General features: G+C 43.1%; 2 protein-coding genes across 2 annotated transcripts in view; both read right to left on the bottom strand.

Annotated features, from left to right (window-relative positions):
* LOC124125168 overlaps positions 1-18,570 on the bottom strand; it is a 225,518-nt gene that overhangs the window by 27,297 nt on the left and 179,651 nt on the right. Inside the window, exons 22-25 of the mRNA XM_048402718.1 lie at positions 5,833-5,987; positions 4,418-4,738; positions 2,340-2,508; positions 814-1,016 (exon numbers count right to left, since the gene is read on the bottom strand). Coding sequence (XP_048258675.1) covers positions 814-1,016; positions 2,340-2,508; positions 4,418-4,738; positions 5,833-5,987 — 848 coding nt within the window. The remainder of the gene's footprint in view (positions 1-813; positions 1,017-2,339; positions 2,509-4,417; positions 4,739-5,832; positions 5,988-18,570) is intronic.
* The window catches only part of LOC124125166, a 148,882-nt gene continuing 141,340 nt past the window's right edge, over positions 11,029-18,570 (bottom strand). The window contains exons 103-115 of the mRNA XM_048402759.1: positions 18,407-18,566; positions 17,650-17,885; positions 17,187-17,317; positions 15,794-15,947; positions 15,034-15,255; positions 14,135-14,228; positions 13,788-13,908; positions 13,450-13,595; positions 13,099-13,232; positions 12,491-12,766; positions 11,977-12,252; positions 11,474-11,622; positions 11,029-11,170 (exon numbers count right to left, since the gene is read on the bottom strand). Of these exons, the coding sequence (XP_048258716.1) occupies positions 11,558-11,622; positions 11,977-12,252; positions 12,491-12,766; positions 13,099-13,232; positions 13,450-13,595; positions 13,788-13,908; positions 14,135-14,228; positions 15,034-15,255; positions 15,794-15,947; positions 17,187-17,317; positions 17,650-17,885; positions 18,407-18,566 (2,015 nt within the window). The 3' untranslated portion in view covers positions 11,029-11,170; positions 11,474-11,557. The remainder of the gene's footprint in view (positions 11,171-11,473; positions 11,623-11,976; positions 12,253-12,490; positions 12,767-13,098; positions 13,233-13,449; positions 13,596-13,787; positions 13,909-14,134; positions 14,229-15,033; positions 15,256-15,793; positions 15,948-17,186; positions 17,318-17,649; positions 17,886-18,406; positions 18,567-18,570) is intronic.

Consider the following 18,570-nt stretch of genomic DNA (forward strand, 5'->3'; position numbering starts at 1 on the left):
TGGTTTCCCGCTGCCTTAAAGAAATATTCTAGCGATATCACAGTGTAGACAAATGGGCCTCACACAAAGATGGGAATCGAACTCGGGTGATTGTAGTGGCAAACCAGCGCTTTAAACCACAGGGTCACTACATTAAGACACTGTACTCACCGACTAGTCTTATGATTCCTGGCAGGGGCGGTCGGGTAGCCTAGTGGTTAAAGCTTTCGCTCGTCACGCCGAAGACCCGGGTTCGATTCCCGACATGGGTACATTGTGTGAAGCCCATTTCTGGTGTCCCCCGCCGTGATATTGCTGGAATATTGCTAAAAGCGGCGTAAAACAATACTCACTCACTCACTCACTATGATTCCTGGCGGAACAGGTGGAGGAAATACACACCTTTTCTCCTGACACCTTTAACTAAGGTGAGGTGAAATGGGGTTTAACGTCGCGTCCAAGATTATTGCACTTATATAGCGACGTGCATGCACGTGTATGTGTGTGTGTGGCTGCTTGTACTAGTCCGGACTGATGCCGATTTATAGTGCTAGCTCACTGAGATACCATGCCGCAGTTTAACATGAATACCCCACTCAGACACAGTATACTGACTCCGAGCCGACCAGTCCTTGTTTTAGCCCCTTAATGCCGAGCTCCAGACAGGGTAACAACAAGTACAATCTTTTAACGTCTTTTTGTATGACGCGGCCCGGGATCGAACCCTGGACCTTCCGCTCTCCGGGCGGACGCTCTACCACAAGACCACGGAGGCGGTCACCTTTAACTAAGGATTTATGTTTGACATATTGTTTTACAGAGGCCTCACGTTACCATAATTTCGCTCTCGTTGTCATTACACTTCCACACAGCTTTAATAGTGTCGTTTGATCCTTGGAACGTAACAGGGGTGAAGTTGCCCTGAGTGACGTCGATGTAGAGCATGACGTCGGTGTCAAACAGCGGTGGTGACGTGTCGATGTTGAAGCCGTCAGATGACGATACGGCCTCTGTTCCAGACCCAAGGACAGCTTTCACTGAAACATGTCATGCAGGTGTTATCAGACTGTTGGAGGTCTTCATTCTTTTTCATGTTATCTTTTAATCGTATTTATGTTTTCGTAACACCACAGTAACTGCTGTAAAACGAAATAAGAAAGGACTTACAAATGAATATTCTGCACATCCATGTCTTCACTCTTGCAGGTGTATAACGAGAGTTCGTAAAAATAAAACTTCAAGTCTGTACGGAGACAACAGTTGTTAATAGCGTCGTGCCCTTGGTGTACCATGGCACATACTTTTTCAGGACAATCAAGGTGACTTTGGCCAATTTAAGAGGACAACCACACATCCCATACTACAGCAGAATCCCCACAGGAAAGTGATAAAATGTGTTTAATCATAGCAGCATACTTCCTCCTTAACAACTGTTGTTTTCTCACCTGTAAGGTAGTACAATACAGGGACTACTTCTCCCTCTACAACTGTTGTTCTCGCACCTGTGGGGTAGTACAACACAGGGACTACTTCTCCCTCCATAACTGTTGTTCTCTCACCTGTGAGGTAGTACAATACAGGGACTACTTCTCCCTTCACAACTGTTGTTCTCTCACCTGTGAGGTAGTACAATAGAGGGACTACTTCTCCCTTCACAACTGTTGTTCTCTCACCTGTGAGGTAGTACAATACAGGGACTACTTCTCCTCCCTCTACAACTGTTGTTCTCTCACCTGTGAGGTAGTACAATACAGGGACTACTTCTCCCTTCACAACTGTTGTTCTCTCACCTGTGAGGTAGTACAATAGAGGGACTACTTCTCCCTCCACAACTGTTGTTCTCTCACCTGTGAGGTAGTACAATACAGGGACTACTTCTCCCTTCACAACTGTTGTTCTCCCACCTGTGAGGTACTACAATACAGGGACTACTTCTCCCTCTACAACTGTTGTTCTCCCACCTGTGAGGTAGTACAACACAGGGACTACTTCTCCCTCCACAACTGTTCTTCTCTCACCTGTAAGGTAGTACAACACAGGGACTACTTCTCCCTCCACAACTGTTGTTCTCTCACCTGTGAGGTAGTACAATATAGGGACTACTTCTCCCTCTACAACTGTTGTTCTCTCACCTGTGAGGTAGTACAACACAGGGACTACTTCTCCCTCTACAACTGTTGTTCTCTCACCTGTGAGGTAGTACAACACAGGGACTACTTCTCCCTCTACAACTGTTGTTCTCTCACCTGTAAGGCAGTACAACACAGGGACTACTTCTCCCTCCACAACTGTTGTTCTCTCACCTGTGAGGTAGTACAATACAGGGACTACTTCTCCCTTCACAACTGTTGTTCTCTCACCTGTGAGGTAGTACAATAGAGGGACTTCTTCTCCCTCCACAACTGTTGTTTCTGTAAGGTTGAGGCCGTTGAGGGTTATCTTGACCTGGTCTGTTGATGAGCTGTCACAAGCCGCATCACATGTGTACATGTCACAGGGAGTCAGGCAGGGAATACACGGAGTATGTACCTAGCAACACACAGAACACGTTAGAGTAAGATGACGTAACGTCACAGGGTGTCAGGCAGGGAATACACGGTGTATGTACCTATCAACACACAAGACACGTAAGAGTAAGATGACGTAACGTCACAGGGTGTCAGGCAGGGAATACACGGAGTATGTACCTAGCAACACACAGAACGCGTTAGAGTAAGATGACGTAACGTCACAGGGTGTCAGGCAGGGAATACACGGTGTATACACCTAGCAACACATAGAACACGTTAGAGTAAGATTACGCAACGTCACAGGGTGTCAGGCAGGGGATACAACACATAGAACACGTTAGAATAAGATGACATTGTTGACCAAAATCGAATTCTAATATGACTGGGTACAGGGTATTCATTTTCATTTGGAATTCTAGGTTTCACCAGATATTTCTAATTTCTTCTAATTTTTATTGAAAACTCTGAAAAACAGTAGAGCAAGGTTGAAATACATCCACACATGTGTATGAAACAGGCAAAGGGCTAAGCCTTGTATTGTGGCTCGGATACTTATAGCTTTTTAGAGTGACGTCAAGCTTGTTAAACAAGTGAGAAGACACATCTTTACCTCAATCTCGACAAAAATCAACCGAAAGCTATCGGCCGGTATCCAGTCTTACATTCCTGTCAAAAGTGCTTGAAAAGGTAGGATCAACCCCATCAAGACATTTGGATACAAACTGTCTTCTCGAGAAAAACAGGTTTTAAACAGGGTTATAGAACAGAGAAGCACTTCTGAAGGTGACAATATATTTACTAAAAACTACAGACAAAAGGAAAATATCTGCTCTCGTTTTATTAGATCAGTTAGCAGCCTTTGACAATAAAAATAACAGAAAACTACTTATCAGGATGGAAAATAACCGGATAGATGCCAGAGTATCATCAATAAGAATGTTCCTTCTGTGAAACACAACTTACATGATGGTGCCCCACAAGGATCTTTTCTCGGACCAGTTCTTTTACATTAATTTCCAAACACAGCAGCATGTCACTGCGCACCAACAATACACTGATGATAATCAGCTGTATAAATCATTCACTGCTGATGAATTATCATCATCGGCAATTTGGAAGCTTGCTGTAGACTTATTGATGACAACACATTCTTTGAAATTAAATTGGGATCAGACTGAATTCATGCTTTTTGGAGAATTGTTTTTTAAGTAACCAGTCAATCAGATCCAGCTACATATACCTCTATCGGAGAGTCTGTGTTACCATAAGAAAGTTCAGAAATCTTATTTTAATGATAAACATCTAAATATGACAGGGCAAGTATATCTGCAAAACAGCTTCTCCTCATCTTCGTAATATTGTCAGAATATGAAATTATCTCAGTGAAAATGTAGAAGTGAAATTGTAGAAATGAAATCTGCTCCTCGGTAATGTCAGATACTGCTACATCAGACTCAACGTTTACAGCAGATACAGAATATGTTAGCCAGAACACTTACCAATACTAGAAAGTACATCGCTCCAGTTATAAAACGACTTGCATGTTTAACCACGTCTGAAGCTACTCTCTAACGTACCAATGCTATAACAATGAAGCTCAAGCCTAACTTATAACCTCCTAGGGTACCAACGCGTTTGCTACGATCCAAAGACAAAAAGCTCATCTCGACAACACAGGCAGAAACGGCTTATGGAAAAAGATCCTTCAAACACGTAGCAGCTTCTGTGTGAAAACGTTCCTTTTGTAGACAGGCTTTTCCCCAAACGGTTCCTAGACTGGGACTCAACAAGCGTGCAAAGCATACTGTGTGGATGTTGTAAAAGTGTACATTGTTATTGTTGTTATTGCTATTCGTCCGTGTAATATGTCAAACGGTCAGACTGAATGAAGCTGTCATTTATCTCTGTCAACATGCGCCACATCTCACCTGCTGGTACGGCACTACATCAGAGAGACCGGAAGCTGACCCGATTCCTGCCTCATACCGAACAATGGCGTTGTTACCTCCTTGGAAAGGGTTGCCATAGCGACACAATTTCTCCTTGTCAGCTGGCATCACCAGGTCACGAAATGAAGCCGTAGCACTCCAAACTTTTAGGTGTCCTTCCGAATCTCGTTCAGTGTCAGGAATATAGTTCTTGTAGTTCCAGACTCCCAGGAAGAGTTTGGTGTCAGGAGAGAGACGCGGTATTCCACACTGCTTCGTCAGCAGATCCCCGTCTATGGAGACTGCCATGCACCAAGTAACCTACAACAGTTAATTTAAACGCATATCATGCTTATCTTATGCTCGTGTGATGACGTTAAATAATTTCACAACCAGGGTGAGATCTTCATATGAGATCAATTGAGGTCGTTGTTGAGTTTGTGAGTGAGTTCCTGAGTTGGGTTTAACGCCACTTTTAACAGTATTCCAGTTATATCACGGCGAGTCAGCTTAATGTGGGAGGATAGCCCGAAGTGATGCAGCTCTCAGACGTTTACCACTTTGGTGAAACCCACGAGCACGGGTATGGTGCTGACAAACCTAGAAACATAATCGGGGCGAACCGGGATTCCAACCCACAATCATAGGTTTGTGGCGTGCCCAGGGGGACGCAGCTCTGCACAGCGAATCGCGGCGCCTTAGACGACTGGGCCACCCATGCAACCTGGTCGTTGCTGAGACGTCATTGAAATGGATATATCCGAAGTTGTTCCTGCATTACCTTTTCTTAAGTCAATGAAAGAGTGGCGTCCCTGTCTGGATCAACTTGCAGTCGGTTCGAAACCCAGATTCGTCCCAATTGTAATCCATGGTCTCTTAGTGTCATAACAGTTTTCGTGTGTTTTCCCAAACACCTGGTGTCATCAATATTTGATAGTTATTCATAAACACATGCTTATGATATCGTCGGAAGTAACGATTTCATTGGTTATTTCCAGCATTCTGAGCTTATACGCAGCAAAATTGCTGACATACTGTTCAAAGCCATGTTAAGTTAATCGCATATTATCCAGTCTCTATTTATGAATTCTAAACTTGCATCTATTTGTCCGACAGAGTTCACCATTAGTCACATTGAGTGAGTGAGTGAGTGAATATGGTTTGAATATTCCAGCAATATCACCGCGGGGGACCCCGGGAAATGGGTCTAACACATCGTACCCATGTGGAATCGAACCCAGGTCTTCGGCGTGACGAGCCAACGCTTTATCCACTAGCCTACCCCACCGCCCCTCAGTTACATTGAACACGTTGGAATGTTAACAGTAAGTTAAATACAGGTAAGAACAGAGATACCTGTGAACGTTTCATCTGCGATCATCCCCTGATGTCAAGCCTCTATGAAAGTGACCCACCTCTGATCCCCTTGCTTCGTCTCTCTGTGTAGTGAACTTGACAATGTACTGATGGTAATCTCTCGAGGGGTCTTGTTGAAGATCTTTCACTGCTTCTTCAGGTTCGTTGAGGTAGTCTCCGTAACCACACCATGCCACTAACTTGGCTGCTGCACCTACACACAGTATGGAGGAATATCATCTGTACTACCAAGGCCGAAAATAGATGCATGACATGTAATCTTCACGTAACGTCCTATCATCAGAAGAAAACAGGACAGTCATGTGTCACGAGAACCACCTATATATTACTGGCACATGGTTACCGTCAACACCCAACTTCTCATCACAAACTTGTAGAAGCAAACAGAAATACACGGACCTGCAAATAATTGTACTCCACAGGCCTTCCTCGGGTTAAGATTAGGATTCCCGATATCAGTCTTGCCGGTGAGAGAACCGGTTCCTTGAAGTTTCTTCTTTTCCTCGTCCGTCAGCTTCTTCACCTCGTAGCCAGGGTCATCCCCATCCACAGATCTCTTGGTGATGTTCTTGTAGTGCCTCTCCGCTTGTAGGTAAGAATCACAGTTGCACGTGCAGGACTAGGAAAGAAGAGACACAGTATTGAAACAGCTATTTGAAGATAATCGGTGACCAAGTTTGGTTTAACTCGCCTTGAGGAATGTTTTAGTTGTGTCACAGGTTGTGAACTTGATGTTGGAGGAAAGTCTAAGGTTCGTAAGTCTTTGCCATTTCACACCTTGGTGAGGCCCACAGGCACAGGTGTGGTGGCGACAAACCTAGAAACACAATCATGGAGAATCTGGGATTCGAACCCAGGACCAAAGGTTTCAGATATGTTTACGGGGTGCAAACCTATTCTACCCTTGGGGTGGTGGGTGGGGTGGGGTGAGAGTTTGTGTGTGTATCAATGAGTTAGTGAGTGGGTGAGTGTGTTCTGTTGCCTTCGAAGCATTTTGCTAGCTGTATTAGAGACGGGGTAACGCAGAACTGGCTTCGCACCTTGTGTGAAATCGAAACAAGATCTTTGATATAATGAGCCAATGCTTTGACTACGGCACGATCCTGCCGCCCCGTTAGTGATGATACACTGACTGTAATTCTAAAGTCAATGGAAGTCTATTTCACCTTACTGTTTAGAAATCCTCTAATAAAAATAAAGGCTGCATACTGCATTAACAGGTTCCACCCTGCAACAGGCACAGACAGACTCGGTCCAGTCCGGTGTTGGTGTGTAGTCATAGTCCAGGATGTAGTCATCTGGGCCGTCCCAGAACAGGACACTGGTGACCGCCTGACCATCACCTGCTGCAGCTCGGATAGATAGCTGAAACACACGGAGTCAGTGGGTGAAACATCAGTAGTAATCTTAGTGATACAAAGATAAGGTTGGGCTACGACAGTGATGTAAAGTGATGACCAAATCACAAATGATACATCTTGCAGCCTACATCAGAATCATACGGATTAAATCCAATACCTAGAAATTAATATGAAAAAGTGAACCTATTATTCAACTTTGCGGGGTCGCTCGGTAGCTAGAATCTTAGCTATATAGCTTGCTATGTAGACATCATGTAGGATAACTTCTGTAATGATAGAGTCAGTCCAAAGTAACAGTTTGTGTAACATGAAGTACAAAACAGTTTAAATCACAAGAGTGTTTGGGCACGTCAAAGTGGACAAAGTGTTCATAGTTTTATTGCTCATAATGTATTAATTATACAGACCATCTGTGCGCCTATATATAGGTTCTCCTTATTTCATACATGACAACCTATAACAGATTTAGCTGAATTTGCGATTCTTTGCTGCAAGAACTATTTATGCCCATGCCCCATATGGCGACAAAATTGGATCGAGTGGTCTGTCTTGGTACACGTAATTTAGATGCTTGCCTGTCGTCTTACCCCAACTACATGGGGCGTTATTCATAATAATGGAATCTGTTTCGGCGGATAATCAAGACTGGTAATTCTCTTGCATTGACATTTTATATTAAGCACCCTGCCATTGACAAGGTCACAATAACTCTTTCTTGCCTTTTAGCATTGATAGGAAAACGTTACTGGGGTGGACTAGGTGACAAGATCTATGAGACAGTTTGTATCATAATACCTTATACTCCCCGCCATTCACAAGGTCAGCATCTCTGAAGTAGGTTCCAGAAAACATGGTGTCAGTCTTGGTGTCTCGGGAGAGTTTGATGTCCACTTTGCCGGACTCGGGATGGACGTTGGCTGACCTGTAGGTCAAGGTCAAGCTGCGGTTGTTGCTGTCGTAGTTCCGGTCTGACTCCAGGTACTTCCAGTCCGAGTCATCAAATGTGACCTGTCTTACAGGACATGGAGACACGTCGGGCACAGGGTGGTGCAGGAATGTGCCTACAGACAGAAAGTAAGTGCAGGTTCCAAGTATTTCTCATTACTTGCAAACGGTTATAGCAATCATGTGTCCGCTACATTATAGTGCATAGATGAATGATTCTTGTTTTATATCACAGTCAGCAATAAACCCAACTATGTTGCTGTGGAGAAGACAGTATATTGGTTGATCCCGATACAATACATGGCGCTGTCAGCAAGGTCACACAATGTAAACACTCAAACATCATGTGATAAGCTTTGAGAAAACAATCGGACCTACTCTACTCTTCGCCCTCATTGGGCTTTAAGAAACAACAGGCCACCGAAATACAGGAAACTAAACCGAATGACATCATGTATAACAACCTATAATCTTCCTCTGACTGCCTTGAACTACAATCCAAAAGGAACAATTATTTCGTTACCCTATCCATAAGTTAAGGAAAACATGCCACAGTGTACACTGTCATTTAGTGTGAATGTAACATACGTGTTATCTATTACTTCAACCTTGTTTATCACAACTTTGTACCATTCACCATTTGTATCAAGAATCCACACAACATTTCTGCACCCATGTATGAATACCAAACCTTAACAAATCGGTTACCTGTAACGGTGTTGGCAGAGCCGCTCCAGCTGATGTCGTGAGTGAAGTCATGTCCGTCGATGACGAGGCCGGAGGAGGGGAGGGAGTTGTCATACAGGACTGGTGGAGAGTTTAATGTCGACTTGAGACCAGCAAAGTTCTCCACCTCGAGCCTCACAAAGTAGGTAGTGTTGCCCTTGGAAAGAAAACATGAAACTTTAATATCTAGAATAAATCCGTACACCTGTCAAAATCTACATCCAATTGTTGTAAATCACCCACCTGCATAGTGATGTCCATGAATTTATACGACGTGTAGTTGACATCAATCTCTATGGAATCTACGACAGTTTCTTCCGCCGAGTCTTTGTCACAGGAGGCTCTCTTCAGCAGGGCTGCGTGGTAGCAGCGGATCCCCGAGTCTTCATCACTGAAGTCTGTCCAGTAGGTCTGAAGACTCTCACTGCTCGCTGAGTAACTCAGTTTCTGACGAATGGAACCACACATTGTCATCCCGATACAAGTCTGTTTCTAGAGGAGGTTGTTATTTCTATGATTGTTTCCTGTCAAGGCACGACACCCTCGACTTTTCGTGAGCACCTGGCATCATCACTGTTTGATAGTTATTTATAAGCACATGCTAATAATATACAACGGGGTCTGGTTTTAGCAGAGATATCTTATGACTGTGGAAAGGGTTTTGTCACTCTTATTACGAAACAAAGTATGATCATATGAACTTTCTTCTGCTGTTCAAGATAATCAATATATTTCTAAATTCAGTATTATAGTTTCTTTTGAAACGATAAAGTATTCCAGTATTACTGTAAAAGCAAAGAAATACAGTGTATGTACAATAAATGTGTCCTAAATATGTCAATATGGGACCAGGTTTCACGTAGATAAAAAAAGTAATGTTGTTTACGTCGACTGTCTATCATAAAATCCTTCTGTACATGAAAAATAGCCTTTATTTGCCCAACCAGAAAGTTTTATTTGAAAACACCAAGCCATCCTTATATACGAGTTAAGTGTGTCACTAAACATACAATGCATCAAAAATTCAAATACAGTGGTGATTGGTTTACCCTAAAGGCTTCATATCAATGCAATTTTCAAGACAATTTAAGACATGATTCCGGTTGAATCCGAAATGGTGATCTTTTGGTACACCGCTTGTCTCCTACTACGCTTCAACTCAACATGTTTCCGTTGTTCCCAAGAGGATTAAGGAGGATTCATCATTTCTAGGTATACATTATGAGGAAGCATGGAAGGAACTGAGAGTTGGATTTATTAAGTTGGCCGTGTCACCTACCATGTCATAATAGGGCCCTGTTCTGATCCTGCCTTTGACTGGAGGTGTGACGTCCACATGGAACATGTGACTAGTCACGTTGCACTCTCCGGCCTTGTCTGCACCTAGAGTAAGGAACACATTCCTAATATGAAACGTAGCTGTTTGTAGGGAAGGGGCTGTTTGTGTGAAATGGGGATAACTGAACTTATATAGCGATGGGCATGCACACCTGTATGAGCTGCTTGCACTAGGCCGCACTAATGCCGGTTTTATAGTGTTGGGAGACAATGACATAGTTTAAGATTGACATCCCACTCAGACACAGCATACTGACTGAGCCGATCCGTGCTTGTTTTATCCACACATGCCAACGCCAGGCAGTGTAATAACAAGTACCATCTTGTTACGTCTTTTATTATGACGCGACCAGAGGATCGAACCGCTGTGCTTTCACTCTCCAGGCAGACGCTCTATCCACTAGACTACGGATGCGGTCAGCTACATGAGGAATGATGAATGATACAACTATTTGAAACAATGTTACACATTTCACCATATTTAAAATGTGAATTTAATAACATGCACTTTATGAGCTCTGAGATTAATTAAAGAATTAAATCTAGATCCACACCAAGAAGCATAGACAGGTTCATATGGGCAGTGATACCACACAGGGGTGTTATTATTAAAATATCCGCCCACACCGTTTCTCAGTGAAATATGAAATATGCTCATGAAGACGAAGTAATGATACATCTCTAAGTGAGCTGAAGACATATCTGAAGTATCAACCCATCTCAAGACGTGAATGTATTCACGCTATTTCTTTTGACAACAATCATTCATGACCTTCACACATCTGTATATCAGGCAATATTACCTCAGTGTTTCCGTCGTTAGCAGCTACAACACCATGTCTCTGACTTTTTGCTTCAACTTACCGACCACCCAAGCATAGTAGACTCCGTTCTGGCCCAGAGACAGATTTTCAAATTTCATGAATGTGTCCTTCCCGACATTTTGTAGGTCCACAATGTTGAAAATACCTTGTCGTTCATCGTCAGAGATGGAGCCTCTTTCAGTCTGAAAAATGTCACCAACATTAGTGAAATCTGGAATTACAAAGGCCACAGCGACTGGATGATAGAAGCATAAGTACTAGTTTGCGAGGGTCAGCTATACTCACAAACTGCCCACATCTATAGATGTCTGCCATCTATAGTCACAAACTGTCCACATCTATAGCTGTCTGCCATATATACTCACAAACTGTCAACATCTATAGTTGTCTGCCATCTATACTCACAAACTGTCCACATCTATAGATGTCTGTCATCTATAGTCAAAAACTGTCCACATCTATAGGTGTCTGCCATCTATACTCACAAACTGTCCGCATCTATAGTTGCCAGCCTCCGTGTTGTTGGACAGGCCCACGTAGTACATCATCATGCCAATCCTGGATTCGAATCAGTCCCACGCTACATCTACGTAGGTGTCAGTGTTGACAAATTCCTTCATGTCGATGACACCGGCTGAAACACAAGGCGATGAGATATGTTCAGGAAGTGGTGTTCGCGATTACTGATCGATACATTCACCCACACGACTATTCTTACAAAGTAGCAACACCTTGAGTCAGAAAACCCATAGATGGTCATATTTTGCCAGGGGTAAGTAATTAGTGTATATGTTCTGAATAAGATTTGACAGACAGCGTCGTGGAGCCGTCTTGGGTGTAGAACTTGGTTATGGTAGAAAATATTTAAACGCCAGTTATATACAATTAGAGCCCCATATTATTCTTATATTTACTGTGCAATGTCTATGTTTTCCTACATATATTAATCTACGTGGTTCAACAATTTCGGGAAAAGTGAAGGTCTCACCGGAGACTCCTCCATCAAAGCCAACAGAGAAGCCATTGGACGTGACGTCAGTCCTAGAACCGGAGCGGCTGTGTGCTCTCACAGTGAAGTAATACATTGCCGTGATTGGGGTGAGGTCAAGGTCGTAGAAGGTCACAGTCTTGTTGAGGCCAACGTTGACAAACGCTACAACGTTGACACGTGTTTTGGCGAAACGGCGGTCAGTTCCAACAGCAACCTCGTAGAAAGCGACTTCTTGGTTGGAAGATTTATCTTTGTCCTCATCAATAACGTTCTCTATAAAGGTGAAAGTTCAGGTATTTAAAAAAACACACGAGCAATTTCTATGTTTTTTTTAATCCAGTCTTTAGGCATACAGCTTTTTATTAAATAATCTGATTATGTTTTGTTCTTGTTTCTACATTTTCTATTTGACAGTTTCTTTGAGTTCCTACATGAGAGACGGTAAGACTATCCAAATGTTAACATTTGTATGAGGACATGGCAATTGAATATGACAAATAAATCATCTAACCAGCTTTTATCCAAGTTGACACATCGTCAGCGTTGCCATCGCTGCCAAACTTGTCCCAGTTGGCGCTGACTTTACTTTTAGTTCGGAAGAACTCAAGGTCAAATCCCACGACATCTCCATCATTGACCTGTCCAGGCACCAGGGGGTCATCCTCGATGGTGATGCCGTTCGACCTGATGGTGTAGGTGTAGTCCATGGCGTTGGTCACCCGTAGGTACTGGTAGTAGCGTTCCATGTTCTGCATGTTCAGCTGGTCGTTGACGCCATGATTTCTTCCTGGAATTGAAGAACAATTTATGAGATTCAGCACAACAAACAACAGAGACAACTACAGCCGAACAAGTCAAATATATTTTAGATTTGAATATGACGGATTATACAAACTGAAGCATCTCAAATATCTAAAACAGTTAGGCGCCTTTTCAATTTACTACTTGGTCATCGAATCTTCACAATATTTTACAAATGTGGAGTAAAGTTAAATTTATTTTGTTCTGATAACTAATTTCATTATTGGACAATGTTTTGGAAATACATCTTTACATAAAAAAATACAAACGCCTTACAGAATACATGTGATCATTGTCAGCTGCTGTCACAACGCCCACCTTCTGTATTGAAGTACTCCTGGACCCTCAGACCGTCAGCCCTTTGTATTGCCCACTCATACTTGACCACTGGACAAGGGTCACCTGACACGTCCCACTTGGCCCCCATCCGGGACAGACTTGTCTGGAAATCACTGTAGAGAAACAAGGTCAACTACAAATTAGATACTGAATCATCTGAAGATGATGATATTACCAGACACGTCCCACTGAAGAGAAACAAGGTCAATCACAAATTAAAGACAAAAGGCACTGGGCGTTTTTTAAGTCTACCTTGTGGGTTTGAGTTGTTGGTATGATTTGAGACAGATATTCACGAGGTTTCACACTGTGTTCACAGACAATACTCACAGGTCTCCATCGTGACTTTCGCCATCCCAGATTCCAACATGAGTGAGCGGCTCCAAGCCCTGACTGAGGTAGGACATGTAGATACCGTTAGACGTCGATATTGTGCTGAGGCCAGCTCCGTTGGTAGCTTTTACTGTCACAAATATCTGTAATTTGAAATTAATCATTGGATGCGGTGTGTGTTCCTAGTAAATCCAAACTTAGATTCCCCTGTGATGCTTATTATGGAAGTGATGTTGAGAATAACACATTACCCATCTTGTGGGCATGACACAAACTACATATACAACTCAGGGATATCCCTTTTGTCAAGAGTCAAGGGTCAAGAGTTATCTCACCTGTCTCACTCCCTTCAGTATCAGGCCCGTGACTGACAGGTATCTCTTTGTGACGTCATCAGTCTCAAAGAACCCCCTCAGCTGTCCCCCTCCAGGTGAAGTGCCAACAGCTATCTCGTATCTGGAGAAGCCAAAACGTCGAAATGAGAGGCAAAAACAAAGCTTTTTATACGTAAAATTAAGAGAAGATGCTACTCCTGTACCTTGATATGGTCTTATTATACAGGAAGTGCTCAGATCTACATGTGTCTGTGCAAAGTGGCTATCAGGCTTCTTTATGCTTTCTTCCTGCATTACTGAAATACTGCGGGTTCAGAACATATTAAATGACTGTCATCATGACGTACTTGACAATCTCCGTCTCGTCATCAGCGAAGGTCTGCCAGGCCACGTTGACAGTGGACAGAGACTCCTGGCACACCGCGTCTATAGCCAGGCAGTCTGTGGACATACAGTTGTGAAGGATGTAGTAATGTAACACATAGTGTACACAGTAGTGATGTAACACAGTGTAGGGTGTTGTAATGTGACACATAGTGTAGGATGTTGTAATGTGACACATAGTGTACACAGTAGTGATGTAACACAGTGTAGGATGTTGTAATGTTACACATAGTGTAGGATGTTGTAATGTGACACATAGTGTACACAGTAGTGATGTAACACAGTGTAGGATGTTGTAATGTTACACATATTGTAGGATGTTGTAATGTGACACATAGTGTACACAGTAGTGATGTAACACAGTGTAGGATGTTGTAATGTTACACATAGTGTAGGATGTTGTAATGTGACACATAGTGTACACAGTAGTGATGTAACACAGTGTAGGATGTAGTAATGTAACACATAGTGTAGGATGTAGTAATGTTACACATAGTGTACACACTAGTGATGTAACACAGTGTAGGATGTACACATAGCATAAAAGGCCAAGAGGTGAAAAGAAAGCATTTCCTTGAAGCATTGAATGAAATGTAACCATCTTAACCATTTCAATTGTCCAAACGAAATGTTTGTAATTATATGAATCTGCCACATAGCTGTCTTAAACAATAGTCGTTCCATGTCATGAAACGTGTTTATCGGTCAAAATGACAGACATACCCTGACCAACAAGGGCGTCCTTTCTGACGTTTGTCATAGCACAGATCCAAGAAACTTCTACAAATAAACTGTCGAACACAGTCTCTGTAGAGGGCATTATGTCCACAGTCTAAGTTATTTACACAACGATGGCAACTACCTTCCTGTGTGTCACACTTGTAGGTGTTGAGCTTCTCGGTGATGACCTCGTCGGTGACGTTGATGATGTAGACAGACTTCAACTCCACCACAGTGCCCGGCGATGGGGGTGTGGTGTCCACGTTGATGGCGTTGGAGATGCTAGATGACGTCATTCCCACTTTGTTTATGGCCTTTACCTTGGCATAGTATCTCTGACCATGTGTCACCTTATCAGCTAAGCCTAAGTATGAAAACGTTGCCACTTTATTTCCAATTATCGTATCTTTCAAAAGATGTGTGTGTTTGTGTGTGTGTATGTGTGTGATTTTGTGTGCGTATGTGTGTGTGTGCGTGCGTGCGTGTGTGTGTATGTTTATGTGTGTGCGTGTGTGTATGTGTATGTGCGTGTATGTGTGCGTTCAGTGTGCGTGCGTGTGTGTGTATGTGTGTGCCTGTGTGTATGTGTATGTGTGCGTGTGTGTATGTATCTGTGTATATATGTGTGTCTGTGTGTATGTGTGCGTACGTGTATGTGTGTGTGCGTGTGTGCGTGTATGTGTGCGTACGTGTGTGTGTATGTGTGTGCCTGTGTGTATGTGTATGTGTGCGTGTGTGTATGTATCTGTGTATATATGTGTATCTGTGTGTATGTGTGCGTACGTGTATGTGTGTGTGTGTGCGTGTATGTGTGCGTGTATGTGCGTGTGTAAGTGAGATAGAGAGAGAATCTCGGAAGGTTGGAACTGTTTTTACACACAGATTCAGTTATCCTTCTGTACCTGAGACTAGATATTTGGCAGCATGTCCCGGCAGTTTGACAGGTGCTATGACGTCCTCCAGCCCCTCATGGGAGCCTACAGCGAACTCAAACTCTACAACCTGACTCTCGGCATCGTAGAACCCTGTCCATGTGCACTCCACTGCAGATCTCGGCTGCATTTACAGAAACAATGTGAAATTTCTTCATAAAATCTCGGCTGTCAATATATATATATATATATATAAATATGAAAAGTTTTACCAGAAGATGATATTGAAACATTTCATGGAAACAGTTGATCATTAGCTCATCATTGTGAGTGGTAATGTGAAGTGGAGCATTATATATTACATAATCGAAGCACGTTTTATCTCAAGGTTGTGGAATCAAGTCGATCTTATGGACAGACGGAAACACCCTTGTCGTCCTGTAAGTCGAGTCTGGGCAACAATGCAGTTTACCGGGCGCAGCCCGAGCTCTACCATCCGCTCAATTACCGTGCTATAGTGCCACGCTGTCTCGTTATACCGTTACCGTGCCTCACGCTCTGGTGACTCTCGCTTCACGATCCAACACCCGTTTTCGGTCTTAGGGAAACTTACACATCTTTACAATCAAACACCCGTTCTCGGTCTTAGGGAAACTTACACATCTTTACAATCAAACACCCGTTCTCGGTCTTAGGGAAACTTACACATCTTTACAATCAAACACCCGTTCTCGGACTTAGGGAAACTTACACATCTTTACAATCAAACACCCGTTCTCGGTCTTAGGGAAACTTACACATCTTTACGATCAAACACCCGTTCTAGGTCTTAGGGAAACTTACACGTCTTTACGATCCAACACCCGTTTTTCGGTCATTAGGGTTAGCTGGCTTTGGGCAAGGGTTAGTCATAAATTCTTACTTTTTCAAGCGTTAATTCAGTTAATCCCATTGGTCGGTCATGTTGACATAAACAATTGCGGGTGTGGTTTCAAGAAAAGATGAATGGGAGAGCGGGCCGTGACGTCACACGCATGCGCAATTCATTGTTTACTGAATTTCACGTGCATGTCAATAGTGATTCTAATGACATGTTAAACGAGCACTGATTACATGTGATAGCGCCTGTGGTCCAGTGGTAAAGCGTCGGCTAATTAACGCATAAATTAGCAGAGCCGGTGAGTCGGCGAAGCGCGTTCGAGCCCCAACAGCGCTAATTGGATCTGAAAAAGTGCGCCCGGTAAAGTGCACTACGCCCCGAGTCTGGACCAGGCAAACAGATGACCGACAGTATGAGTGATAATCAAGCAGTCAGCCAAGTCACTGAGCCTGCCGATTCGATCTCCATAACGCCATTAGGACAAGCATGAAGTACTGGATTCTAACCTGGATTTCTCAGAAGGGATTGAACTATACGTCGTACCTGAATGAAGCTTGGACATGTCAACACCCCCTCTGTTGGGGATGAGGTGTCCACCACAAGATAAGGGGAGATAATGCTAGCAGACAACCCCAGTTCATTTTCGGCTGTCAGAGTCAGAATGTTTGGTTTTCCTGAAACATATTTGATACAATTGTTTTAAAATATCTGCATGGAACAAATACACCATAAATCACAACATTTGAAATAAACTTGTAGTCTGTATGCAAGTCGTTTTCAAGGAGACTACTGGTGTCAGCAGAATTAAAGTTAACATCAGGATTTGTTCAAAGGTTTCAATTAATCTTATATTTGTTTTGGAACGCCACAAATAATTCTAACTGTGATAAAATCATACGATAAGTACGTTTAATATCTAAACGAAAACTAGATTACCAGTCTTGACCATCGCATAATTTGCTCATATCATAAAACACTCCTTCTGTTTGCTTCTGTCAATTCTTACCGTCAGTTGTGGGTTTGATGCCAGTGGGTAGCGCGCCCTCACCGGTCAGTAGGATATCCACGTCAGTCCGGGGCTGGACATCCTCCCCGTTGGGGTAGGTCCCCACAGAGTAGTACATCTTCTTGACTGGACTCTCACTGTCTGCAGCCCTCCAGGAGGAGGAGATGGAGTCCACCTCAGTCTGGTACAGTGTCGTGGTTGGGGTCAGTCTGCTCTGGTTGTTCTCAGGACCATAGCTGCGAGGGAAACTTGGACAATGTTTATGTTGACGTACAAAGCGTTTGTAAAGGGTTGCTCTGGTTGTTCTCAGAGCCATAGCTGCGAGGGAAACATGTACAGTGTTTAGTTAGTGGTCCCTTTAAGTGGTAGACTGTTAGGGTTAATCTGCTTTGATTGTTCGCAGAACCACTGCTGCGAGTCAAACGCGAAGAATAATTAGTTGAAGTCAGACTTCTCTGGTTGCTTACAGAACCATAGTTCATAAATATTGCTTTGTAAAAATACTTGCTGTTTGGGTACTTGAAAATATAGTTTGGTCTCGATAAGAAACAAGCCTGCTGGTAGCATTGGATAAGGTAGCAGTCTTCATGAAACTTGGTATTCTCCTTGATTGCATCCATTTCGAAAATTACATACATATTTGGTGAGCATACATCACTACCGAATGTCAGTATAAATAAGATAGTCATTGTATAAGTGTCGTTCTGTTACCTCTCAACCTTTTTAAAAATGGATAATGCTTTGATTATGTGTCTACCTTTTGATGTGGATGTCAGGAGCCGTGATATCAACAGTAAACCCATCTGAAGTAGATTCAAGGATGTTGCCTGCGTTGGTGATGCCGCGGACTGTGGTGTAGTATGTCGTGCCGGATGACAGTGGGAGGACAGCCTGGCAAAAACCCATGCTAGCGATACCTGT

Source organism: Haliotis rufescens, unplaced genomic scaffold, assembly GCF_023055435.1.
Source record: "Haliotis rufescens isolate VD_foot unplaced genomic scaffold, xgHalRufe1.0.p SCAF_29, whole genome shotgun sequence".
Taxonomy (NCBI): Eukaryota; Metazoa; Mollusca; class Gastropoda; order Lepetellida; family Haliotidae; genus Haliotis; species Haliotis rufescens.